The following is a 27966-nucleotide window of genomic DNA, read 5'->3' on the forward strand; positions in this document are numbered from 1 at the left end:
CTGTGTCGCTGACTGTTCCTGTCCTTAGTGCTGTTACTGTCCACTTGTTAAAATTCTTTAATTCGTTCTGAGTTGTGCAATCAGTTCAGATGCCAAAGAAATGAAGAGCATAAAGCCACTGGTTCAAATACTCATTTATTCCAATGGCTATTAATCTTACAAATAAGTTTAACTTTATATCCACAGACTTAAATTAAGGAAATGAGCTATTATCACTTAAACCAATCTATTTGATCAATTTTTTTTTTACAGTAAGTTGCTTGCTGCTATAGTTCATATTTATAATACATTTGTTCTTAGTGATGTTTTTAATGTTATTTCAAGGCATCTTTGTAAAACACCCTGAGATATGGAGGAATATTTCGGACAAAATGAAATAAATAAATAAATGCGTGAATAAATAAAAGTACTGTGAAATGTGAGCATAAATAACCAGAGCAGGGAACTGCGTCACCTGAACTGGAGTGTAGTCGAGTCCGTTCCACCTGTTCTTTGATAATTTCAAAAATAGTTTCATCTATATCGGAGTCTAAAAGGGCCGCCAACATTGTAATTTCTTCCGATAAATCTTCAATCTCTCTGAAATACGTAATATCTTCGGCAGAATCCATTTCATCGGCAGTAGTAAGCATTTTTCTAATTCATTCTTGCGCTATCGATTCACCAATCAGTAACTAGAGGGCGTGTTAGAGCCCACCCTCTCAACTTTGACGAGTGAAAGTGACAGTTTTATTTCAAGTCGTATTTCATGACGGTTTGCAGGAATGTTACGGACAAAATGAAATAAATAAGCAACGAAAAACATATTTCGTGACACATTTATTTATTTATGCTATCATTTCATGATACATTTATTTATTTATGCTCACATTTCACAGTACTTTTATTTATTCACGCATTTATTTATTTATTTCATTTTGTCCGAAATATTCCTCCATACTCCACAGTGGCCGCAGCCAGACCTCTCTCGTTGCCTGCCCGATCTGCGTGCGCGTGCGTATTGAAAGGCTACGTCATCACACACTTTACGGTGCAGCCCAATCTGTTTAAGGCATGCGTGAATGCTTGAAGGCGGTCTCCGCCGACTGTGGAGGTCACGTGTTTCCGCTTACTGTGGAGCTCCACAGTGGCTGCAGCCATGTGCTCTTGGAGAGAAAACACCCGTCCACATCACGGAAATGACGTCAGAACAAAGCGGCCTTGCGCGCCCCATTTCAGCGTCATCGCCCTTACATGTGATCTTTAACAGCTTCCGCCTGTTCACATGACAGGCGCCACTTCTCTTCTCTAATTTCCACAGCCGAGAAAATGGCTGCATTTTTGCAGTGGAGACGCTTTGTCTTTTTTGACAAAGAGGCGATAAAGGATCCTGCAGACAGCGGGAAGCCCTTCAACTTACCACAAGGGATTTCCGCCAGTGACTCCGGCCGGGGGCATATCGTTTTTGGAGATATCCTTTTTTCTGATTGTCTGCATCATATTGCGGGTTAGAAAATGGATGGATGGATATTGCGGCGTAAGGCGCTATATATCGTTTCTTTTTGACAGGACGTGTAGTTAGCGTATTTTCAAGGCGGTTACGACGCGCTACACAGAAGTGATGGCAAATGCTATTGATAATACAGCTAAATGTTTAACAGGCAGGAAAATGACTGCTTACTAAAGTATGCAATGAATAAACCAAATGATATTTATGTAAAAAGTGGGATACGTCATATTATTACGTAAAAAGTAAGATATTAGTTGTCCAGAGAGTGCTATAAGGCAGACTTGATATAACTGTTCCGGTTTACTTTAAATGTTCAGAGAGTCATATACTAAATATTAAAAAGGGGACAGCTTCTAGTTTAAATTAAGCATCTCGCTTGATCAGATAATGGCTTTGAGGGCAGGACGCAAGCATTTACTGTTATTTGCTTAGTTGACGTTTTTATCCAAAGTGATTTAAAGAAAAGGTCAACGTAAGCGAGTAAATATCAGTTTGGGTGAATATTTAGGAACAAGTGTGACACAGTACTAAAACTGACCATCACAAGTGAAGAGCTCGGAAGAAAAATACAAGCTTATTACACTTCTTAGGTTACAGGAGCTTTCGGTTAGACAGACATTCACCAAACAAGAAAGTCTCCAAAAGCTTTTTAAACACTTTGAGAGAGAAAGTCACAGTTTTGAATGGAGATGGGCAGCTCTTTCCACCAGCTAGGTGCTGCTGGAATGAGATTTGATGCTCCGCAGTGGTGACATCAGCAGACCTGAGCAGTCGGGATGAAGCATAGGACCTCACAAGTGTCTCCAAATGTATATACAGTAAGTGCTGACCCATTGAAAGCTCTGAAGGCAAGCATCATGTGTGCTGCCACAGAGAACAAGTGCAGTGATATGTGCCAGCGTCTGCTGGTTGAACACCAGACGTGCTGCTGCATTTTGAATCGATTGCTATGGCTTGGTGACACATGCCACTGCCCCTGCCAGGAGAGGTGCAGTAGTCCAGATATAACGTGGACCCGGGGCTACACTGCATATTCTGTCAGATATGGTCTGATGTTGATGTAATATGGAGGGATTTTCAAGAAAAAAAAAAACCTAACAAAATGATCAGTGAAGAACAGATGGTCATCGATCATCAGTCCAAAGCTGCCTACAGACTTGGAAGGTGTTAGTAATAAGGAGCTGAGCTGTACAGTGATGGGGTGGGGTGCAGATTAGGTTATAATATTTCCTCCCAGCATCCAAAGACAGGCAGGCAAGTGCCTTAACTGTCTTAAGAACATGGGACTAAGTTCAGTGGTCAAAGCATATACAAGTTCATTATCACTTTAGTTTTTTTTTTTTTTTTTGATGCATAAACAGTAGAGAGCCTTGATGCATAACGGTTCTCTTAGCTCTAAGATCATGGTTTGAGTTTCCAGTGTATGTATGGAGTTGTAGTTTTTATGAGTATTTCCACATCCTTAAACACAAGCAGATTAGATTAGTTTGTGAATCTAAATTGGCATGATATGAGTCGGTGTCCGAGGTTGGTTTTTCTCTCTTGGAGCTAATGCCATTGTGATAAGCTTACAACCTTGTGATGGAGTTATACATTAAGAGAAAATGGGTTTGCCATTGGTGAATGTTGTCTTTTCATCTCCTCCTGGGACTGAATTATGACCTCTCAAAACCTTGACCCAAGAAGCTGAGCTAAAGAAATGAGCAGTTGTTATTGTTATTTGCATTGCAATAGGCTTGCATGTTCATTATAAACTCTCCCATGTTCATTTTAACACATGTGTGCTACTTAGCAGGTTCATCTTTGGCACAGGCATTTCAGATTTGGAATGGTCAACCTGTACCAGCAAAAAATAGTTTTGGAAAAAACAATAGTATAGAATGTACAGGCATGGTTGGTTTGTAGTCTGCTATTCAAGTTGCCATTAGCTGCATTGATTAATGGTAAAAAATTGTTCTTGCATTTACTGGTGTGAGCTTTGATGTTTCAGTACTATATCTTGTCTGCCTCTCCATGTATGCTTAGTTTTTTTTTTAAACCAACAATATGATTCTTCTGAGCCAATGGCACTACCTAAATGGCATGGTGGTGATTTTTTTAGCTTCCTCACAAACACTGGGTATGAATCCTGGCATGGTCATTTTCTGTGTTAAGTTTTAACAGTGCCTCTTAATTTTTTCCCCCTCATCCTTAGGATGTGTGTGGTGATGTTAATCCTCTGTGTGTGTGTGTGTGTGTGTGTGTGTGTGTGTGTGTGTGTTTGTGAGAGAGAGTGAGTGTGCATCTTAAACATGATTCATCCATTATATTCTCTAGGCTCTGAATTTCCCTGTTTTTGGAATAAGCACATTTCAATTTGAATGGATACATTTTTGTCACAACACTCTGAAAGTCTTTCGTCACTTGTGTGGCTGTGTTACTCTACCATCAGTCAAAACACGTCTTCTGGTCAGAGAAGAATTCAAATATGTCCTCATTTGGTTAGTGGCATCAGAATGTATAACTGGTCTCGTGCCTTTTTGTTGTCTTGATGTTGTAGTTTGAAGTCAGGTCTTTGGAGAGGTTATACATGCATCCATCCATATTTTAGTCTGCATATCCAGTTCAGGATGGGCTTGTGGCTGGCTGTCTTAGAAGGAATGAGAGTAAGGCCATCACAGGGTGTCTTTGTGCATTTACTGACTCATACTGGGCCAATTGGTAATATCCATTTAACCTGACTGACACCTGTTTGAGAATGTGGGAAGGTTAACCCATGCAGACAGAGGGATAATACACAAACTCCACACTGACACGGCCTGGGCTGTGATTCAAACCCAAGACATGAGAAGCAGTAGTGCTGACCTTTGTGATTGGAGTGTGTTTTGTATCTGAAATACAGGGCAGCTTTGATACAGTATGTTTTAGTTTGCCAGTGATGCTGCATGTAGATTGTTGGTTGTCCTTAACCCCTATTACATATGTCTGGACAGATCTGGTTTCTGACTCGCTCTTCCCAGCTCTCCAACTTTCAAGCCTACAAGCTTCGAGTAACACATCTTTACCAGCTGAAGCAGCACAGTATCTTGGTGTCTGTGGGGCAGGACGATGAAGGCATCAACCCACTGGTGAGCACATAGGAAAATAAGGGAGTTTCCTACAGAGGCACCCTTGTAAATTGGCACATTGACAACAGGCCTAAGTACATCAGTATGAAGGTGAAGTATATAACAGACACCTCTTTAACGCTCTTAGTATTATTTTTCATATAAAATATGTTCAAGTTCAAGTGTATTATCATGTGTACATAGTGCAGCGATAGTTTTACTTGCTTGTCTCCTACAAATTGGTGACAATAGCATAATTTCAGCAACAGACAATAAATACAACACCAAACTGTATATAAAAGAAACACATATGCAGTTGTCAGTATGAGTAGACTTATAACTTCTGGATTTAAAAAAACTGCCCTGAACCTTGTGGCATGAATGCTAATGGTCCTAAATGGAGGATGGGGAAAAAAGGACTCTGTATCATGGCTGCGATCACTAATAATCCTGTTTGCCGTTCTAAGGCAATATATATTGTTTAAATATGTCCTGGGCTAAAGGGAGTTAGTTGTAGCCAATAACATGCCTGAGTTCACCACACTATCTACTGCTTTTTGGTAGGCTGAGCAGGTGCAATAGAAGGATGTTATTTGGCCATTGAGGAGGGATTCCAAAACTTGGTGAGCATAATTGGAGATATATGGGAATTTCTTTGATGTCTGAGAAATTAAAGGTGTTGGGAGCCTTCTTGATTATTGGTTGAGATGTGTTGTGCTCAGTTCACGTCATCAGTGACTTCAAGAAATTTAAAGCTGTTGACCGTCACTACAGCACCCCCCAATGTAGACAGGAGAATGATCTGCCTTTTGCTTTCTGATGCCTATGATCAGCTCCTTATTCAGGTGTCATTAATGGAACGAGTCTTGTCCTAGCATTCTGTGTCAGATAGTTTTTGGTGATCTGTCCTATGATGGTGAAGACCTCAGCAAATTTAATAAAGAAGTGCACCACTGGAATCACAGCACACTACCCTGTAGAGTTCCTTTGTTAAGGGTTATTGTGGGGGCAGTGATACTACCAGTCCACACATTATGTGTCCTGACAGTTATGAAGTCCAAAATTCAGTTGTGGAGAGTATAAATAGTAATGGTTTAGTTCTTTTCTTTAATTTTAAATTTCCTTCCCCCCCAACAGGTGAAAGTATGGAATTTGGACAAGCGAGATAGCAGCAGTCCTCTGTGCACACGCATTTTTCCAGCCATTCCTGGAAACAAACCTACAGAAGTGTCCTGCCTTACTGTACATGAGAATCTCAGCTTCATGGCCATTGGTATGTCCTCCATGCAGGAAACATAAACCGCCTAGTGCACCGCCTTGTGAACCTTCCTACTGGTTCTCACTGGAGAGATAATGCCTTCCTATTCTTACAGGCATACAGAGAGAGATGACAAATGATTGGGGACCAGCTGGGACGACGTGTAGTGTTAGGCAAATTAACCAAAGTAAAAAGAAAGTCCACACGAATATGATTGTGGATGTTGTCATCCTTCAGAGTCTCTCTTAGAAAAATGGGATCAAAATTCTGTTCTGAATTGGTTCCAGACATGAATCTTGACTTCTGGTGATGTTGTTCTTTAAATAGCACATGGGGTGGGAGATGTGGGACCTCGGGGGGCAAATTGGAAGTTAACGTCAGAAGTCATTGTGTGACTTGTTCTCTGTTCTGAGGGTGAAAGAGTAGAGGCTGTTAGTGACTGTATTTCTGCAGGGTGTGCTGTCAATGAGATGTTCTGTATGCATGTACTGTATATAGATATTTTTTTTTGGGGCGGGCAATTGGGGGATTGTGGTAAGATTGTGGAGAAGTTGCAGTGCATAAGAACATTCACATCATTTGAACTTTTTCACAAACTTTGTTTAGGCCCTTTTGTGCTATTGGGTAATACAAAACTCTGTAATCTGAAAAACAAATGTTATGAATTTTCTGCCAAATTAAATTCCACAACATTTGCCAATGACATTTTAGTATAAATAGTAGCCAATAATTATTTCCTTAGCATAAATATGTACAAGTTTGAAACATCTGGACACTGTTGTTTTTGTTCCTTCCTGAAGTTATGTGGGAACAGTTCATGAACCTCACTCTTCGATTCCTGCCACTCATTTGTGAAGGTTTTGGACTAAAATGAGGCTTTGCCTGATCCAGTGTAGAGCAATGACATTTTTGGCTCTAAGTTACTCCAGTATGGCTTTGACTTTATATTTTTTACAATTATACTGTTGAAAGACATAGTTTCTAAGATCCGACATCTTTGGAAAAATACACTGTTTGTTCCTTCAGTTGTTCCTCTAAATTGCAGTGCCCATTTTTCTATTTATTTTCTGAGATCTGTTGAGCATGGTGTTTCCACTGTAGTGCCTGATTGTAGAGAACAGTGTTACACCAGTTTTACTTAGTGCTAAAGTCTGAAATACTAATTTTGGTTTTACTGTAGCACAGTTTTTTTTCAGTCTCCCACATGCCTTTATGTAATTGGGGTCAAGATGTGATGTGAGCTTTTTTCAGCAATTTCTTTGAAAGTGCTAGTTTAATTTAAAGCCAGGATTCATGAAGCAAGTTGTTTTATGCATAGTCCCATCTGTCACTTAAAAATTCTACTCATTTAGAGCTGCTAAGGGCCTGGTGGTGTCATCCTTGACTATCAAACCCTCCCATTTCCATCTTTACTAAAGTACAGTATTGTAGTGTTTTTCATCACAGCACATTATCGATACCTGGAGGACAAATATTTGGATTTTTTATGTACAATTTATGAAGATGTCCAATAGTGTATTTTATTGGTATTACTTGCATAAAAATGCATTGCTATTACAGTGCATTCTCACAGATGGTACACAGTGAACGTCAGCACTGTAGCATTTTGGCTTTCCCAACATGTTAAGGAGTTTTTAATATGAAACTTTTAATATGCAAGGATTGTTATGTGAAAATCAAGCAAGTCCAACGCATGACAAATTAGGATCTCTCCCTCCAGATAACCAGTGAGTCTGAAGGCTAATTTCTGTTAAAAGTTTTTCATGTGCCTAGGCTAAGTTATTTAACATGGAACTGGTATTAGTATTTAACAACTGATCAGTCTTCAACACATTTTGGTTGTATTTGAAACATCAAAAATTTTTTTGAAAATATTGTACATGTGTGTATTTATGTATATAAATTATGTACACGCATGCATATAAATGTGAATGTCTTTTAAAATTATATTTAATAACAATACATTCTCTTGTTAAGCGTTTCTTTTACTACAAGTTAAAGTTACAGTTGAGACTGTAGTCTTTCTATAAAATCATTTTTTAGAAGCTGTGTTCAGATGTAGAAAACAAAAGATCTTAACCAGCATACTGCTGAACTTCTTGTAGGTTTTACAGATGGCAGTGTGGTCTTGACAAAGGGTGACATCACTCGGGACCGGCACAGCAAGACCCACACTTTGCATGAAGGCAGCTGTCCAATCACAGGGCTTGCTTTTCGTCAATCGGGGAAGACCACACATCTGTTTGTGGCAACACTGGAAAAAGTGCTGGTAATGTAACCCAACTTTCATTTTTTAATAAATATTTTTCCCACAGTTTGAATGGTTAGAATTTCAGTTTCAAGTTTCTTGACATTTTAGATCTGACAGGATCATACTCATGGGAGAATAACATGTATGGTGCAGAGATTTGTGAGTATTGGGTTGTAAAGAGTAACACAGAAATGATAAAAGATTTAAAGCTACAAGACACTAAAAACTGACAAATTCCATCTTCGAAGTGTAAACTGTTAGGATGTTTATATCTGACAGACGAAGACTTATAGGCCATAATGCAGTATTTTATTCACATGTAACCTAACAAGTTGTCAGAGTGTGGATTTATAAAATTTGGGAGAAAAATTCTACCAGATCTGTGTTGTCAGACACTAATAAGACAGGATAATTTTCAGACTACATGTTATACATACTGTATGTGACAGGGATTACTGACTATAATAGAATAGAAAGGGATAACACACTGAGGTTACATTGTAGATAAAAGCGACATACTACCTCTATCTCTCTATCTCACATTGCATAAGACTCAGAGATGTAAAGCTGTGGGATACTGGGATTAATATGGACCATAATGCAGAATGTTAAACTGTGGGGCCCTAAGAGTAAACTGAATGTATACAGAATGGCCTGGTCTGATTGGATCACAAAACAGAATGTAAGGTTTCAGAGTTTCTGGTCTTATTCTATCGGACTACTAGAAAATATCTGCAGCACAAGAGAATGGAATGCATGAGATAAAGCAGTATGATGCCATGATCAGTGTGAATTCCATTCCTTGACATATGGTAGAAGGATATTTTAAAATCTGACAGGGGCATAAAGTTTAAAAGTTTTAGAGTTTCTTAACTTAATGAGGTAAATCTACAAGGCACTGAAATCTGGGCCACTTTGCTTTGGGTACAGCTGTTGGATACTGCAGGCAATTACTACCTTCAGACTTTAAAATAGACTCCATAATTCCCCCAAGCATTAAGGCCAAAGGAAATAAGACAGGGATAAAGTGCAGAGCTATAGGATACTGGGATCTGGTAGGATATGTGTCCAGCAGTCAGAAAGTTTAATGTTGTATGAAACAAGGGGCGGACTATGAGATTAAGATACAATACATTTGCATCTACATAATAAGTAATTTGTCAGGCTCAGACTCCATGAGATTAAGATGCCATACTGTGACGATGTGGGTTCGATTCCATGCTCCCATTGCTGTTCGGGAGCCCTTGAACCCAACACCGTCGATAATGTCACCGAGATGAGCTAGACAGTGGAGGCAACAACATAGCAAGGGGATGGTTCAAAAAGTGCTTTTATTAAAATAGTCAACAAAAAAAACCAAAGTGTCCACAAAGTGCAGTGCTTCAAAACTGTTCAAATAAATAATCCAATAAAAGAAACGTGGAGATAAAAAAAAAAAAAAATCAATAAATAGAGCAATCCTTAAAAACCAGAGGTTAAAACCGTTCACCAGGAAGCATTCTTTTAAAATCAACTACAAGCCCGGTGCTCTTCTCTGCTAGCATCTCACCCGCTTCTCCTGGTTGGGCTTTGCAACAGGCGAGACGCACTCTGCAGCTGCCCTTTTCCACTCACATACACAGATCTGGGGACCTCCTCATCCTGGCTTTGGTCTGGCACGCATCCCAGGCCTGAGACTTGGAACCTTGATATCCAGGATGCCCATATCAAGGACGTCACCTCCAAGTCTCCCGACTCCCGCTGCCTTTTTGGTCTTCTGCGGCCAGTCGCCATTCACTGGTCACTCCCACTACATGATCGCTCAGTGGGAGCGACTTCTACTTCAAGTCCTGGGTGTCGGCCTAACACCCAGGCTTCCATGCAGCTGCCCGTGAGCGCTCGTTTGCCCACATGCTCCGTGTCTCTCTCTCTCTCTCTCTCTCTCTCTCTCTCTCTCTCTCTCTCTTACACCGACTTGCTCTCTCTCATCTCTTTTAATTTTTTTCTGATCTCCTTTCCTAACCAACTCGCGCTTCTTTTATATTGAGAGGGGCCATATCAGCTGCAGCACATTAGCCACAGGAACAATCATGGATGTGGGCAGACCCTCACCTGTGCACTAGGTGAGGAACACCCACACTGCAGATCACCCCGTGGCTTGCTACGGCCACCACGCCCCCATCACTAAGCCGCCGCGAGCACGTGATTATTTATTTAAATAAACAGCCTCTGCTGAGCGAGCTGTGGACCCATAACACCACACATACACACATCAGACTAGTCCCCACTTAACGAGTACAGATCATCTGATGTTCTCTGATCCAGAGGTGGTGTGTTATTCTGCTAGGTGATACAGTAAGAAACTGTGTTGGTGAAGGATGCAGGACATTTAGATAATAGTATTATCTAAAGAATTATAATGCTGAAATTCTACAAATTTAACAACAAAGAATGCTGGGTACATGAGACGTAAGAGACTACAAATGAGAAAGCTCAGACCACTGAGAAGAGATTGGTTTCCAATCTGAGACATATTAGTGCAGTATCCAATTCCAGGAACAGAAGTGGTAGACATCACACTGATTGAGATTTGTTCAAGACGAGTTTGCCCGATGAGGGTTTTTTCCTTTTTTTTATTTTATGAACAGACCTCTGGATGTAAAACTGCAGAAAACTACAGTAAAAGATTATCACCCAACTACAGGACACTAAAAGCAGTACCATAATCTGTAATAGTGAAGGAAGTAGTAAGAGCATAAGATTCTAAGAGCCCGGTCTTTAGCACAGGGACAGGTGACTGGGTTTGTCTGCTGCATTGGAAGTTTTATGACATTGCCAGCCTAGCATTAATGCTGCCTGCTTTGTTTCTTCATGTTTTTTAAGTTCTCAAAATGTGATTTGTCTTTTGTCACTATAGTGCTACACTCTGTCTGTAAAAGAGTATCCCTGCACTGAGCTGGATGTGCATGGCTGCGCTCTGCGCTGCACCTCGCTGACAGACCCCTCGCAGGACTCTCAGTTCATTGTTGCAGGGGATGAGTGTGTTTATCTTTACCAACCTGATGAACGTGGACCATGCTTTGCATTTGAGGGGCAGAAACTCCTGGCTCATTGGCACCGTGGCTACCTTGTGCTACTAAGCCGTGACAAGAAATCTCCAAATAAGTAAGTGAGCAGTTGTACATAGCCAGCAGAAATATGAAATCCTGCATTCATGAGGAAAATAGTAACCATGGGTTTTGTGAATCAGGAAAACCTCTACTTTCATACACATTTTAATTGTTGCACCTATAGGACTGTAAAAGAAAGATGTTATGTTTTTAAACTGTGCAGTTCTTCAGAAGAGACTGTTGGTTTAACAGTTTGGCTGTCCTAACTGCAAGTGTTTCCCACTGAACATTTCCTCTTGAGTTTACAACAAACCCTTTTCTTTGCAGGTCACAATTTGGCAGCAGGGAAACTCTGACATCAGAGAAGCAGATACTCAACATCTATGACCTTGACAATAAGTTCATTGCCTATAGTGGAACCTTTGAAGACATCATTGATGTTGTGGCTGAGTGGGGCTCTTTGCATATCCTGACACGGGATAATGGGCTGCTAGTGCTTCAGGAGAAGGACACGCAGACAAAATTAGAGGTGAGGGGACACCTGCCTAATTTTGGTTTTAAAAATGTATGGAAGAGGGCCAAGCTACAGATGATTCAGCGATATAGTGCCAGCTGAAAACGCATTGAGGAATTTGCAGTTTTGCTCATTAAATGGCTCTTTTCATTCATTTTTTTGTAAGCTGCACATGTCTTGTGAGACTTATGATCAACGTTGATAAATAAAAGTGAATTTATGTTTGTTACTGCCTTAGATGTTGTTCAAGAAAAACCTTTTTGTGATGGCAATTAATTTGGCAAAAAGCCAACATTTAGACACTGATGGTCTTTCCGAGATCTTCCGCCAATATGGAGACCATCTGTATGTAAAGGGAGACCACGATGGCGCCATCCAGCAGTATATCCGGTAAGGACCCTTCAGCAAAATTGTCAGTTTGGGAATTGTTAGTTGGTAGGACATGGCTCAGTTTTATTGCTAATATCAGTTGATATCAGACGGGTATATCGCAGTGTACAAAATCTCAGTGCCCCAATGCCATGTTTTTGGTTTTCGAGCAGTTAGTCTTATTAGATATCTGGATGCAAAATGGATTAATGAGGTTAGTTGCCTTTCATGGCCATAAAGCAGACATCCTTGCTTGCTTTCTTTTGGTTATTTTATAGCATAAAATTGTATTTCTGTTATTCTCAGTGTGTTTCTGTCCAGTTTGATCTTGCTATCTTTGTTCTGTAGTTAGTAACTGAATTATATTAGCCTCACCTTATTAGTCTCCCTGTTTTCTCTTCAGGACTATTGGAAAGCTGGAACCCTCCTATGTAATTAGAAAGTTCTTGGATGCGCAAAGAATTCACAACCTAACCGCCTACTTGCAAGCCTTGCACAGACAGTCCCTCGCTAACGCTGACCACACCACCCTGCTGCTGAATTGTTACACAAAGCTAAAGGACAGCACCAAGTTAGAGGAATTTATCAAGGTTTGTTAGAAAATGTTTAGATGTAGGCTGAAAGAAAATATATATGTTATTTTTGTTTTCTCTTGTTTTTTATTATTAATTATGTGTTTGTTTTACTGGCTATTATGTTTTATAGAAAGATGTTAGTCTTAGAAATAATTGAGGGCTGAGGCAATAATGCCCACAAATTAAACAGTTTTGCTCAATAGACCATGACAGAAACTGCAAATGCCTCCCAAAATTCTCTGTGATGGTAGTGATAATTTAGCAAATTTAGCAAACCTGATATTATTATCCCCCTGTATCTCCCCTCACTGTTTCTTCCTTTCCTGTCGTTGTGTGCTGACTATGTAAATGCTCTTGTTTGCAAAATGTACTAGTTAATTGTACGGCTGGTTCCTGACAATTTAAATTGGCCATTCAACCTATAATGATAGTGATTGTTCTATAAACAACCACTAGTTAAATTGGCTTCAACGTTTTAGATCACAGTTGCCAGTTTATTAGCTGTCTAAATTAACTGATTCATAAATCATCATCAGAGAGATTAAACACTGCTTACTGTATTCAGATGTGATACTTAGTCAATTGATGCCAGCAGGCCATTATTTTTGGTGTTTTCACTGCCCTTCATGAAATCAGCAACAGCATTAGTGTTACTGTGAGAGAAATTTTGCAAGCTGTGCAATATATTTTGGGTATTTTCTTAGCATGCCATGCTTTATACAGGTGCCGGTCATAAAATTAGAATATCATGACAAAGTTGATTTATTTCAGTAATTCCATTCAAAAAGTGAAACTTGTATATTAGATTCATTCATTACACACAGACTGATGTATTTCAAATGTTTATTTCTTTTAATTTTGATGATTATAACTGACAACTAATGAAAGTCCCAAATTCAGTATCTCGGAAAATTAAATATCAATTAAGACCAATGCAAAAAGGATTTTTAGAAATGTTGGCTAACTGAAAGGTATGAACATGAAAAGTATGAGCATGTACAGCACTCCATATTTAGTTGGGGCTCATTTGGCCCGGATTACTGCAGCAGTGCAGTGTGGCATGGAGTCGATCAGTCTGTGGCACTGCTCAGGTGTTATGAGAGCCCATGTTGCTCTGATAGTGGCCTTCAGCTCTTCTGAATTGTTGGGTCTGGCGTATTGCATCTTCCTCTTCACAATACCCCATAGATTTTCTATGGGGTTAAGGTCAGGCGAGTTTGCTGGCCAATCAAGAACAGGGATACCATGGTCCTTAAACCAGGTACTGGTAGTTTTGGCACTTTGTGCAGGTGCCAGGTCCTGTTGGAAAATGAAATCTGCATCTCCATAAAGTTCGTCAGCAGCAGGAAGCATGAAGTGCTCTAAAACTTCCTGGTAGATGGCTGCGTTGACCTTGGACCTCAGAAAACACAATGGACCAACACCAGCAGATGACATGGCACCCCAAACCATCACTGACTGTGGAAACTTTACACTGGACCTCAAGCAACGTGGATTCTGTGCCTCTCCTCTCTTCCTCCAGACTCTGGGACCTTGATTTCCAAAGGAAATGCAAAATTTACTTTCATCAGAGAACATAACTTTGGACCACTCAGCAGCAGTTTTGTCTTTAGCCCAGAGAAGCTTCTGACGCTGTCTCTTGTTCAAGAGTGGCTTGACACAAGGAATGCGACAGCTGAAACCCATGTCTTGCATACGTCTGTGCGTGGTGGTTCTTGAAGCACTGACTCCAGCTGCAGTCCACTCTTTGTGAATCTCCCCCACAGTTTTGAATGGGTTTTGTTTCACAATCCTCTCCAGGGTGCGGTTATCCCTATTGCTTGTACACTTTTTTTTCTACCACATCTTGTCCTTCCTTCACCTCTCTATTAATGTGCTTGGACACAGAGCTCTGTGAACAGCCAGCCTCTTTAGCAATGACCTTTTGTGTCTTGCCCTCCTTGTGCAAGGTGTCAATGGTCGTCTTTTGGACAACTGTCAAGTCAGCAGTCTTCCCCATGATTGTGTAGCCTACAGAACTAGACTGAGAGACCATTTAAAGGCTTTTGCAGGTGTTTTGAGTTAATTAGCTGATTAGAGTGTGGCACCAGGTGTCTTCAATATTGAACCTTTTCACAATATTCTAATTTTCCGAGATACTGAATTTGGGACTTTCATTAGTTGTCAGTTATAATCATCAAAATTAAAAGAAATAAACATTTGAAATACATCAGTCTGTGTGTAATGAATGAATCTAATATACAAGTTTCACTTTTGATTGGAATTACTGAAATAGTCAACTTTGTCATGATATTCTAATTTTATGACCGGCACCTGTACTTCCAGTAACACAGAATACTTACTGTGTCATATACTATAGCAGGGGTCCTCCGGTTTGGTCTTGGGTGGCTTCTGTGGCTTCCCCTTTTTTGTCCCAACCTATTCTTTGTTTTTAATTGCTCTTGTTTCCTTAACCAACTGCCAAGTAACAATGAAATGCAAATGACAAAGGAAGCAGAAGTTCACCATCTAACAAAGTGCAAGTTCTGCCCTCGAGGCCCACTGTGGCTGGAGGTTTTTATCTCAACCAATTTCTTCTTTCAATTAAACTCCAGCCTTAAAAAAACAAATATTATTTCTCATTTTCTTTGCATTGGTGTAAGTTTACAAATGATAAAACTTTAGAAATTTTTATTGGGATGTAGCTAACATTTATGTATGTGTCATTATTTTGAAAATGGTAGTGATATTCAAAAGTTCTATAAATTTTCAAAAGACATACTTTCACCCTTCTGAAAAACACACAAAGCAATGGTTTCACACATAAATGAACATAAAACTTCTGTTGCTGTGTGTTATGGCCGCCAGTTTGCTGCCTCTTGTGGCTTGAGCTGTTCACGGGCTGTCTTTGCAGGGTGGGGGTGGTAGTGGCAGTTGCAACGTAATCTGGTTTGTACCTCTTGTCATTGTAAGTGGTGGTCCTCCCAGGCGAAGATTGACATAGTGGTGTCAGCTGCACAAACGTGTTAAGTACCACGATCAGCTGAGTAATCAATCAGCTGATGCCGGTACCTCACTTTCATTTTTGATCTCAATCTCTAGATCACTTGCATCAAAATCAGAGTCTGATAAGTCAGAGTCTAATTCAGCAATAATATACAGAACGTCGTCCACTGAGTATTTTGCTTTGCGCATTCGTTTCGATCTCTCGCCAGATTTCAATGCCATTTTTGCCATTGTTTGCTCTTTATGACTCACGCTAGCGCAATGAATATTGGTCACAACAACAAAGCTAACTTTCCTTGTAGCAAAGAGAATTGAACTGAAACATAATGGTGGGTTTTGTCACCGTTTACATTTGAATACTGCCCTCAACCTCTCCAGCTGTCAAACGTCGACGTCCACTGTGAAAGAGTTAAACTGCAAACACAGTGCTATAATTGTGGTTTACATTTAAGGTAAAAATTGCTAAATGTTTTGGCTTTAAATCTGTAATGAAACCTGGAATTTCTTACACCATGAATTATTGTATCTAATACCCACAAAAAATAAATAATGCTTTTAATTAAAGGGCTACTTTATTTAACTTGCATGCGCTATATTTCCTTTTTCCTTTCCTTTTTTAAGCAGTTTGGCTAGTTCTGTTTTATTGTTTCTGTTACATAAGGATAGATTTGAATTGTTATTTAACTCATTTATACATAGAACTTTCAAAACGGTCAATGCTTTGTAGTCGACATGGTTATCCAAAATCTTTTGTGATTTTAATAATTCTCTATTTTTGTGCTCATATGCTAGACAAGTGAGAGTGAGGTGCACTTTGATGTGGAGATTGCCATCAAGGTCCTACGCCAGGCTGGCTACTACCAGCATGCTGTGTTTTTGGCAGAGAGACATGACCAGCATGAATGGTACCTTAAGATTCAGCTGGAAGACATCAAGGTCAGTAAAATCAAGGCAATGCTGGAAAAATGAAAAGAAAATAAGTATATGAGAGTTTCAGCATTCAAATTGGATTTTGAGCTGTGTCACCCTGCTGTTCTCATAGAATGCTTTTAATGATAATGTGAGGAGATTGATGACATAGTTTTCAATGCTCATGTTCAGTCAGACTTTCACTCTAGTAACCAATATTTTTTAAAAAAAGATTAGTGTCCTAATCTTAAACCCATCCTAGTGTGTTTTAGCTCAGTTCCAACCATAAACTATATGTGTGACCTAAAGCAATTCACTTAACCTGTCAGTGCCTCCGCTGTAAAAGTGTTGAAATGAAAAACAAATTGTGATTTCTGTGTCACATTGGGTAAATGTACTAACTGAATCAGACACATAAAAGCCTTTCTGTTGGTAATGCTGCACAATCATTAGTAACCAGTAATGGGCATATTTGAATTCATATGTTGTGACAGCTAAAGGATGGCACCAGGCATAGTATTCCGTGTTCAACAGCAGCACATAACATATTCAAACTGCTCTTGAACTCCTAGCGGTAGTAAATCTCTACAGTTGTTTCACAGAGAGTGTTGCAGCACACCTGACTGCATTAAATGACATTATAGTCGATGGCACCTACCAGTCACAACATCATCCATGACACACAGCTCAATGTCTGTTGGCAGTGTGTGTTAGTAGTTCAGGAGAGTGAGGGGTGATTATAGAAAATTTTGTGCAACTTTGGTGTTTAGTTTTACGGCGGCACACCAGATTTCTGGCATATGACCATTTTAGATGCATAAAAAGTTTCACTTATGATTAAGCCATTCTATTAATCAAGCAAAAACACCGAATAAATCAACAATGCAAGATTTTGTTTTGGATACATTTTAACGAATGACGTAATAGTGTTCTTGCAATTACTAATCGTATTAGCAGAATAGTCTTTTAATCCATTATCAGCAAGATCATTTCTGTAAGTCTCCATGAGCATACTATGTGCATGATTCAAGGTGTCTGAGGTGAAATCCATGTTGTTTAAGGCCAAGGAAGATATAATAATAATAGGACAAGGTATGAAAAATAAATGGTGGGGTGAAGAACAATACCGTGGCACATGCTGTCACAAATTTAAATTGGTGCTTGTCTCTACAAAGTGTGTTCTAAGAAGCTGCAGTACTTCACAGTTGGCACTGTTAAGGTGTGATTTTGAATCAAATGCACAGGGCAGCCATTCATTCGTTTTAGGTGTAGTACCCAGTGTTTCTGACTAAACTGCATTTTAGTTTTAGTCGCATTTTAGTCATTTAATTATTGTTAGTTTTAGTCTAGTTTTAATTGCCAAAAAGTAAATTCATTTTGGTCAAGAAAAAGTAAATTGGTTTTAGTCGAGTAAAAGTAAATCAGTCAAGCAGTCAAAGTCGGATATCTTATTTCACATATGAATTTGAACAGTATATACTGTACCTCCAAACTATTATACTACCATGCACACTAAGGATCCAAACCAGATGTAATGATTATTGAACATAAAATGAAGAGTAGGTGAATAAAAGATTGACTCCAAAAGATCATTGTCAAATAATGGCAGCTCTGGTGTGTTATCATGGATTTCTGGCCTTCAACATGCCTTAGGTATGCTGCTATAAGATTTTACCAAAAAATACATATGACATAAGTGTTTTTACTACGTTCTTAAAATTTTAGGGGTAATGCTAATCAATGTTGCCTTCCGTTCCTTTATTAGGACCGTGTAGGACAATAAAATAATTAAAAGTGATTAATCCCTCTGTCATTTCATCTGCTGTAACATATGCTTTGACATTACAAGCAAAACGGTTACAACTCACGTCTGCAGCAGAGTGCATCTGATTGCGCTCTCAAAGTTGCGCAAATCCGTTTCTTAAGTAATTCATAAAGGGATAAAACTGGCAATAACAAAAGCCTGTGTGTGTCTGTGTGTTGACTTCTTTTTTTTTTTCTTTTTATTAATAAACACATTTTCCCCAGAGGAACATATAAATGATGGTAATCCATTGCTTGATTATTTTATTTTCCATGCTACAATACTGTGCTTGTTGTTTCTACTTCAGTATATGTTTTTTGCTTTTTGGTCACTTGCTCTTTATTGGTTTAAGGTTTTTTTTTTTTTTAATATTTGATTTACTTTTTAATGGAAGGTATGTAAATTTAGTTTTTGGTTGCTTACTGTCCAAAAGAAGACAGTTAAAATATATTCATTGAAATGTATGGATTGTTAAATTATTTCAATAATGTGGAAATTATAGAAATTTTCAATAGAATAATTTTTATGTTACAGAAATTGTAGTTGTAGCTCTAACCTCTGGTCCAATGTTTCAGGCTAAGGCATTTTTGTTATGTGGGAGTGAAATGAAGTTGCACCAGCATTCGTGTAAAAGCCTGAGTTGTGGTCACAGTGGAAGTGAAGATGCCAGCCATTCATGGCTGATTTCAAAACTGGAAATGGTGGAAGTGTTAGTACTATCTATGCTGTGGAGGGAAAGATAATGTAGAAGTATAGAGATGGTGAGAAGCAGATGAATTGTTGTCACTCATAGAAACAACATCTGTGATTATGCCAGGCTGCTAGCGCTATGTTCAGAACTAAAACTAGTTATTTGTAGAAGGTATGTGAAGTTGTCATTAGGATTATAAGAGAAAGAAATTGATCCTTTTTCATGGAAAGTGATGGAGCTGTTTCTCAGCTATTAGTACTTTATTTTTCAGAGTAGTGTTATGCTTGTTAAAAACAGTAGCAGACTGTGGACACCAGTTCTCAATGTGGTAGACCTTTTCTAGGTGTATGTGTCCAAAGGCAAATTTTAGTATGATGGGACAACCATTTGTACATGCAGGTGCATGTCCTGTTTACTGAAGTAATTTAAAAGTCCTAGAGAGTCCTTTTTTTGCTACTATTCTCAGAACTCTCCATTGTTACATTTTCATACAGTTCCGTTAAAGAAAAACATTACATTCTCATACAGTTCCATTAAAGAAACTAAACTTGATTAAAACATTTGATTTACTTATAGTCTCAAGACTAAGGTGTTTAGAGTTACACTGTAAGGGTGCAGGGGCAGTAATTCAGTTAACTGCCACTGCTCTAGTTCTACAAGTAAAAAGACATTGTGTAAGTGGTAGTCAGCCAGAGTCTCACCTATGATGATCACTATTTTGATTCTGATTTCTTATATTGTGGAATATATATATATAATATAATATAAAATTCACTAAGGCAAGACAACCATGGAAAGCACGCTGGAAGGGGCGTGGATTTACTAAGCCGGCGACAAGTGAGACGCCCATGGCGCACGCAGGAAGGAGCCACGCCCACCAACTCTAAGACCATTGGATACGACGACAACTCGCAGAACCACGCCCACCAACTCGGATGCGACGACACAGGAAAAACAGCGTCATTTATGTTCGTCTGTCATAGAGTCCACATACAGCTCTGAGCCACGTTGACTGTTCATAGAGGCATGTTTCTCACGGAAGTGAATCGCTATATGCAGCGTGTAAAACAGTTTGCGAGGGGTGTCCCATGGGATCCTTAAAACAATCCTTTAAAACTGAGGTTAAAACACAATGAAGGAAGCAGTCTTTAAAAACCAATAAGCCCTGTGCCTCTGTTTCATTACCGTCTCAACCTGCTTCACCAATGCAGGCCCTGCAGCAGTCGAGATGCTCTCTAAGCAGCTGACCTTCTCTGTGCCTGACCGGTTCACACAGAGTCACCACACGATGCGGCAGAACTATCTAAGAGGAGGCATGTTTGTCACGGATGTAAATCGCTGTATGCGGCATGTAAAACAGTTTCCGAGGGATTTCCCATGGTCTTAGACTCAGTGGCCGGGTCTCTGTCAGTTGCTCTTGCGACCGAGCACATGACCAGGCAGTGTGTATGCTTCGAGTGCGAGGGTGGACGCGACAGGACCATCTAAGAACAATCATGTCGCGGCTGTGAATTGCTGTATGCAGTGTGTAAAACAGTTTGTTTGTCGCAGATGTGAATCGCTGCATGCGGCGTGTAGAGCAGTTTGCGAGTGGTATCCCATGGTCTTACAGTTGGTGGGCGAGTCTCTGTTAGTTGTTTTTGCGAGCGGGCACGTGACCAGGCAGTGTGTGTGCTTCGAGAGCATGGGTGGACGCGACAGCACCATCTAAGAAGATTCATATTTGTCGTGGATGTAAATCGCTGTATGCAGCGCATAAAACGCTGTATTGTATGTTGCCCTCTCCAGAGTTATCATCTTTTCATTCACCTACAGTCGTATACACAATGAAGTAACCAGTCTTTAAAAACCGAGTTTTCGGTTATGACGCACGACCGCGTGCACCATAGCAAACTGTTTTACACACTACATACAGCAATTCGTATCTGCGACAAACGTGCGTCTTCTTAGATGCTCCTGCACTTTGTACACACCGCCCTCCCACCTCGCTACCACCTTGGTCGGGTGTCTTGGTTGATTATATATAGAAAGGCAGCCAAAACCGCACAGAGCAATGAAAAGTCTATGTGAGTCACAGGTGCATCTGGACTGTGCACAGACGACAACAACTCGAGTGACGAGTTGGAGGTGGGCACATGAGCAGGCAGTGCATACTGGACGAGAAATCAGCAGACTAGCATGACGGAGGCAGCGGAGTGGACGTCCTTCTCCTCTCCTCCCATTCCACCCTCCGCGCCTGAGTGCCGCATGGACGACTGTGTGTTGGTTCGTTCCGTGCATTGTTACAATGTTGCTGTTCTTGCTGATTTATTACATTTCCGATTTTTCAAATGTTAATTTTCTCCCTGTGCTTAAAAATCATTAAAAATCCGGCCTTATTATGCGGCGTATAGTACGCCACGGTTTGGCTAGTTCTGAAAATTGTGTTGAATTGTTTCTCTGTAGAACTATCAGGAGGCATTGTGCTACATTGGTCGTTTGCCCTTTGATCAGGCAGAGAGCAACATGAAGCGCTATGGCAAGACATTAATGCACCATGCCCCTGAGGAGACCACTGACCTGTTGAAAGGGCTGTGCACCAACTACCAACCCAATGGTGAAGTTGGCACTGTTTCTCTGGAAACACAAAGAAAGAAGGTGAGTTGGTGGTCTAGGAGCCAAAGAATTTGGAAAGGGGAGTGTTGTTAAATAAAAGGCGTAGAAAAGCTCAGCTCAGTGTTTCTGTCCTCATCGTTACTTCCAAGTCAAATTGACAAGCTATTTTGGATTGGGTGGATTCTTTGTCTTCAAAGTTGTTATTTTGTCTTTTCGTGCAGGCAAATGCTGAGGAGTTCATTCACATTTTTGCCAACCACCCACGGGAACTGAGGGCCTTCCTGGAGCACATGATTCAGGTTGAGGCTGAGTCGCCACAGGGCGTGTATGACACACTGCTGGAACTTAGACTGCAGGACTGGGCACATGAGGAGGACATCAAGGTAGCTGCTGTCAACTAGGTTACAGCTTTTGCCACAGCATGAAGAGGGGACTACTACTTACATTTCTTTTTTCTTCAGAAAAAGAAAGCCTTGCAGGGGGAAGCTTTATCATTGTTGAAAAGTGGATGCTACAGCACTGTATTTGACAAAGCACTTATACTCTGCCAGATGCACAACTTCAAAGAAGGAGTTCTGTACTTGTACGAGCAGGGCCAATTGTGAGTACATACTCCCAGCCCGAGGTCATGTTCTCTATTCAAAACTGTATTTTAACCTCTCTTCTGGAATCTGTTCTGTTAGATACCAGCAGATCATGCACTACCATATGCAGAATGAGGACTACGGAAAGGTAGTCGAGGCCTGCCAGCGCTATGGAGACAAGGAGACATGTTTGTGGGAGCAAGCACTTGGATACTTTGCCCGCAAAGAGGAAGACTGCAAAGAGTATATTAGTGCTGTGCTGCAACACATTGACCGCTACAGTCTCATGCCACCTCTGCTGGGTGAGTCTAGCTAATCAAAGGGACAAGTGGAGAGCTGTCAATATCACTGTGTGGCCCAGTGAGTGATATGTTCAGCACCTGTCACACTTTGGGGTGGTCATTTGCTCTGTGTTTATTTTTTTTTTTGTCTCTCAGTGGTGCAGACGTTGGCCCATAATTCAACAGCCACACTTTCAGTCATTAAAGACTACCTTATCAATAAACTACACCAAGAGAGTGAACAGATTGAGGAAGATGAGCGTAAAATTCGAACATACCGGGAAGAGACTGCTCAACTCCGGCAAGAGATTCAGGAACTGCGTAGCAGGTGGGCATATCCAGTCCAGCTTATGTAAACAAATACACATAATGTAAGCAGTATGCTATATTAGCTGCAGACCACATTTACTAAGGCTAGATATCCACCACATACTTTTAAGTCTGAGCTAGCAGGGCACATCTTTAATTGGAAAATTTCAGACAAGCTAGCCAATACCTACAGCTGAAAAGGGCTTACTTATATCCTGATTGCTATCTATGAATGCCCATAGAAGGTGTCCACTATATACAGTATATATGACTAAATTTGTTTGACTGTGTGTGTTTGTCAGAAATTATCTAAAATTCACTCTCTTTATCTTTGCTTTAAATATATTTCAATTTCTCTGTCTTCAGTGCAAAGATCTTTCAGAAGACTAAATGCAGTATGTGTAACAGCCCATTGGAGCTGCCATCAGTGCACTTCCTGTGCAGCCACTCCTTCCACCAGCACTGCTTTGAAAGCTATGCAGAAAGTGAGTCAGAGTGCCCTACCTGTGCACCTGACAACCGCAAGGTCCTGGACATGTTGAGGGCACAAGATCAAAAAAGGGATCAGCATGAACTCTTCCAGCGACAGGTGGGCCACTGTTGTGTTTTATTTAGTTCTGATTGTCATGAGAAGTCAAGCAAAATGACACCTTTTATTGGCTAATGAAAACGTTACAATATGCAAGCTTTCGAGGCAACTCGGGCCCCTTCTTCAGGCAAGATGTAATTACATCACATTACATTGAAGAAGCGGCCTGAGTTGCCTCGAAACTTTTGCATAATATAATCTTTTCACATAGCCAATTAAAAGGGTCATTTTGCTTGACTTCTCACTACATCCATAATGGCTAACATGGTACAACACCCTAGTTCTGATTATCCTAAAGTGAACTCTCTCCCCTGTGATCCAAAATTGGATTAAACAGGTTTGGGAATGTTATGTTATTCCTGTTATATATTCCAAAGTCACTATGCGAGGCAAATGTAAAGCAATGTGTTTGAGAATCGGGTCTCCAGATACTGTTTTTCACAAAAGTGAGTACACCCCTCACATTTTTGTAAATATTTTATTATATCTTTTCATGGGACAACACTGAAGATATGACAATTTGATACAATGTAAAGTAGTCCGTGTACAGCTTGTATAACAATGTACATTTGCTGTCCCCTCAAAATAACTCAACACACAGCCATTAATGTCTAAACCGCTGGCAACCAAAGTGAGTACACCCCTAAGTGATTAATATCCAAATTGTGCCCAATTAGCCATTTTCCCTCCCCGGTGTCATGTGACTCGTTGGTGTTACAAGGTCTCAGGTGTGAGTGGGGAGCAGGTGTGTTAAATTTGGTGTTATTGCTCTCACACTCTCATATATTGGTCACTGGAAGTTCAACATGGCACCTCATGGCAAAAAACTCTCTGAGGATCTGAAAAAAAGAATGGTTGCTCTACATAAAGATGGTCTAGGCTATGAGAAGATTGCCAACACCCTGAAACTCGCCATGGTCAACCATTGAAGTTGAGTGCACGTGCTCAGCGTCATATCCAGAGGTTGTCTTTTGAAAATAGACGTATGAGTGCTGCCAGCATTGTTGCAGAGGTTGAAGGGCTGGGGGTCAGCCTGTCAGTGCTCAGACCATACGCCTGCCGCACACTGCATAAATTGGTCTGCATGGCTGTTGTCCCAGAAGGAAGCCTCTTCTAAAGATGATGCACAAGAAAGCCCACAAACAGTTTGCTGAAGGACAAGCAGACTAAGGACAAGGATTACTGAAACCATGTCCTGTGGTCTGATGAGACCAAGATAAACTTATTTGGTTCAGATGGTGTCAAGCATGTGTGGTGGCAACCAGGTGATGTGTACAAAGACCAGTGTGTCTTGCCTACAGTCAAGCATGGTGGCGGGAGTGTCATGTTTTGGGGCTGCACGAGTGCTGCTGGCACTGGGGAGCTACAGTTTATTGAGGGAACCATGAATGCCAACATGTACTGTGACATACTTCAGCAGAGCATGATCCCCTCCCTTCTGAAACTGGGCCACAGGGCAGTATTCCAGCATAACGACCCCAAACACACCTCCAAGACGACCACTGCCTTGTTAAAGAAACTGAGGGTAAAGGTGCTGGACCTAAACCCTATTGAGCATCTGTGGGGCATCCTCAAATGGAAGGTGGAGAAGTGCAAGATCCCTGACACACACCAGCTCCGTGATGTTGTCATGGAGGAGTGGAAGAGGATTCCAGTGGCACCCTGTGAAGCTCTAGTGAACTCCATGCCCAAGAGAGTTAAGGCAGTGCTGGAAAATAAATGGTGGCCACACAAAATATTGACACTCTTGGACATTTTTCACTTAGGGGTGTACTCATTTTGGTTGCCAGCGGTTTAGACATTAATGGCTGTGTGTTGAGTTATTTTGAGGGGACAGCAAATTTACACTGTTATATAAGCTGTACACTGACTACATTGTATCAAAGTGTCATATCTTCAGTGTTGTCCCATAAAAAGGTATAATAAAATATTTACAAAAATGTGAGGGGTGTACTCACTTTTGTTAGATACTGTATGTGTAAAAATCGATCCCAAATAGAAAGTTCAGAAAATAGATGAATAGGTTTCCATAAAATGCTTTGTAGCCAGGTAAATTAGATTTCTACCTTCAGTACCTTTTGACCAGACAAATCAATATTCAGATGAGCTTGTGATGTACACTCATTGAAATCGTATTTGTAGAACAACTAGATCAATAATTTGTCCATATTACACATTTTTTACAGTTAGAGGATTACATTTTAATAAGCAGACTTTACTACGTAATAGTAATTGTAAGATTGACCAATGAATTGGTTTGGCTGTTTTGTTTTGTAGAGGCTATACATTCTCCATGTGTTCAAGTGTAAATTAATTGTTTGACAAGTAACACATCCATCGGCAAGCCTATCTGTGTGTGTCTTCTGATGGACTGGCATGTTTGGGAGCAGTGCCTGACTTCTAACTGATACTGCACTAATTGGATCTGACCTGCCATAACCCTATACTAAAATATGACTTCTCAGAAAATAAGTGAATTGCTGAAGTAAAGCTCCAGAGGAACACAGGGTTATGTACTTCCATTAAAGATTAAAAGTGAATTGAAGCACTACGTGATAAACTGTAGAAGCTATTCATGAAACCCTAATACTAGCTAGTGGTGTCACTTCATCTCATAAATAGAGGGGTGCTGTAAAGAGTTTGAAACCAGTAGGCCCCATGTTCAAATACTAGCTCATAAGAGCATAAGAAATTTGATAACACAAGAATGAATGGCATTAAATCCATCCAATTCATTTGTTTAACAAATAGCTAAGCTGTCCCAATATCTCATCCAAATATTGTACTTCTTAAAGGTTGTCAAGGTTTCTGCTTCAACTACATATCTCGGTACTAAACTTGGCCTATAGGCTTTTCCTTACTTCAGGGTTTTCCATACATCGGCTTCCAGTTGAGACGGAAATATTCAGTGCCCAAGAGTGTCCGCCTGGTTTAGCCATTGACTGTTTTTCTTATCTTGAGTCACCTTTTATTTCAGGTAATAACACACAGTCCACCCATCAGATCTGTCTGTTCTTGGAATTCTGTTCCATGTATCTAGTGTACCTTCTGTAGGCTGTTTTGGTACTAGACATTGGAAGACTATGTATATTTTTTACCTACTTTTTAAATCTGCTGTCTTCTTTTTGTTTTCTTCAGCTCAAATGCTCTAAAGATGGCTTTTCTGTGGTAGCAGACTATTTTGGTCGTGGAGTGTTTAACAAGCTGACTCTAATCACTGACCCTCCTACGGGCAAGTCTACTACTAGCAGTTTGGAGGCTGACCTAAACAGAGATCTTCTCATCCACACCAAGAGAACATCTTGAACTCTACAATGTGTGAAGATCGTGAAAGCTGTGGGACATTTTTATGTAGGTCTAATAGGGTGAGGTGCAGAAGCTCCACACAACTGTCTGAAGTCACTTGAAGCACCTCATCTCTCTTCACCTGCAGGATGTGACTCTGGCGCTAAAGTAGGTTTCCTCTTGTACACAGACATGTGCTACCAGACTGAATCCTTCCCAGTTTGATGATATCACAGTCTGCTTAGAGCACACACAAAGAGAAGAATGCAGCAACTGTATTTAAAATGTCAGGCTGGTGTGACAAACAAGCGAGTCTCCGAATGACTGAAACTGGTTGTTCTGCTTTGTCCCTTGCACGCAACCTGGAGAAAAAGGAGTTCACTAGGTCTTTGCATCTTGTGTGCCTTAAGGCCCTTAATCTCCGTCAAACCCAATCAATTCATGTCTCCTCTCTCCTTCCCTTTTTCTTTTCTGATCATTTATAATGTCTTCTGTTAGGGTGACATTTGTATTGTCTGTGTTACATTGGTGTGTCTGAATTTGTTATTGTTACTTGTTGTCTTTCTCTCTCTTACATCAAAATATGATATGAAATGTAGGAGAGAGCCCAGCATTATAAACGTAAAGGGCAAACAGACTAAAATTAAAATACAATGCACACTAACAGAATCTATTTCAGTTATCTGTTAAATTTCCCTTGCTCTGTCCTATGCCTATTGCTGGTGTGCCCTGTGTTTCTGTTTTATGTCAGTCATTTGCTTTTCTGCAGTGTGCTGACTTTTTGTCTTTTGTCCTCTGTTGCCACAAGACCCGATTCTTTTTAATGTCTTGCATTTCTAATGTCTGTCTTTCTGTATGTCATGAATCGGTGTACTGCTGTCACCCATGTCTCTCTTTCTCTTACATCTTTCACTTCATCAGGAGTCTACACAATCTATTTATAACTAAGGTTCAAATTTGTACTTCCACTTTGTCCTCTGGTCTGACCCTTACAGATTTATTGTAAATATAATTTATATTTAAAGCAAATGCATTAAATACTACTGGTCAAACTGCTTTGGACACCAGTAGATTTTTTTTTTGGCTCAAATGATGGCTTGTGTCTTGACTCTTAAGATGGGGTTGGAATTTTAGAAAATAGCAGGGTATGATGAGAAATGATGTGCTTTTAGTGTTGAAATGAGGAGGCACTTCCTTATAGAGGATGTTGTGGAGGTATGATGCTGTCTTAATTGTTAAGAAATGGCTGGGTAAGATGCTTGAGTATTGTGCTATTAGTCCATAAACTGGCATAATGAGAAAA

At 40.2% G+C, this 27966-nt stretch overlaps 1 protein-coding gene across 1 annotated transcript; it reads left to right on the forward strand.

Annotated features, from left to right (window-relative positions):
- The first annotated feature begins 1243 nt into the window (after positions 1-1243).
- Positions 1244-27966, forward strand: vps11 (VPS11 core subunit of CORVET and HOPS complexes). Its single transcript, XM_039764248.1, has 16 exons — positions 1244-1450; positions 4448-4596; positions 5713-5848; positions 7939-8102; positions 10981-11228; positions 11501-11702; positions 11926-12077; positions 12460-12646; positions 16409-16552; positions 21466-21657; positions 21837-21998; positions 22077-22216; positions 22299-22501; positions 22637-22808; positions 23156-23378; positions 26517-27966. Exons 1-16 carry the CDS (start codon positions 1309-1311, stop codon positions 26682-26684), a joined length of 2784 nt encoding a protein of 927 aa, XP_039620182.1. The 5' UTR covers positions 1244-1308; the 3' UTR covers positions 26685-27966.

This window comes from Polypterus senegalus, chromosome 9 (genome assembly GCF_016835505.1).
Source record: "Polypterus senegalus isolate Bchr_013 chromosome 9, ASM1683550v1, whole genome shotgun sequence".
NCBI classification, from domain to species: Eukaryota; Metazoa; Chordata; class Cladistia; order Polypteriformes; family Polypteridae; genus Polypterus; species Polypterus senegalus.

Excerpts from the sequence above, each read along its gene's own strand:
- vps11 (XM_039764248.1), top strand. The coding sequence starts at position 1,309 with ATGGCTGCATTTTTGCAGTGGAGACGCTTTGTCTTTTTTGACAAAGAG. Across the intron at positions 11,703-11,925 it reads ACACGCAGACAAAATTAGAG|ATGTTGTTCAAGAAAAACCT; the intron begins GTGAGGGGACAC and ends TTACTGCCTTAG. Across the intron at positions 12,078-12,459 it reads GCCATCCAGCAGTATATCCG|GACTATTGGAAAGCTGGAAC; the intron begins GTAAGGACCCTT and ends TTTTCTCTTCAG.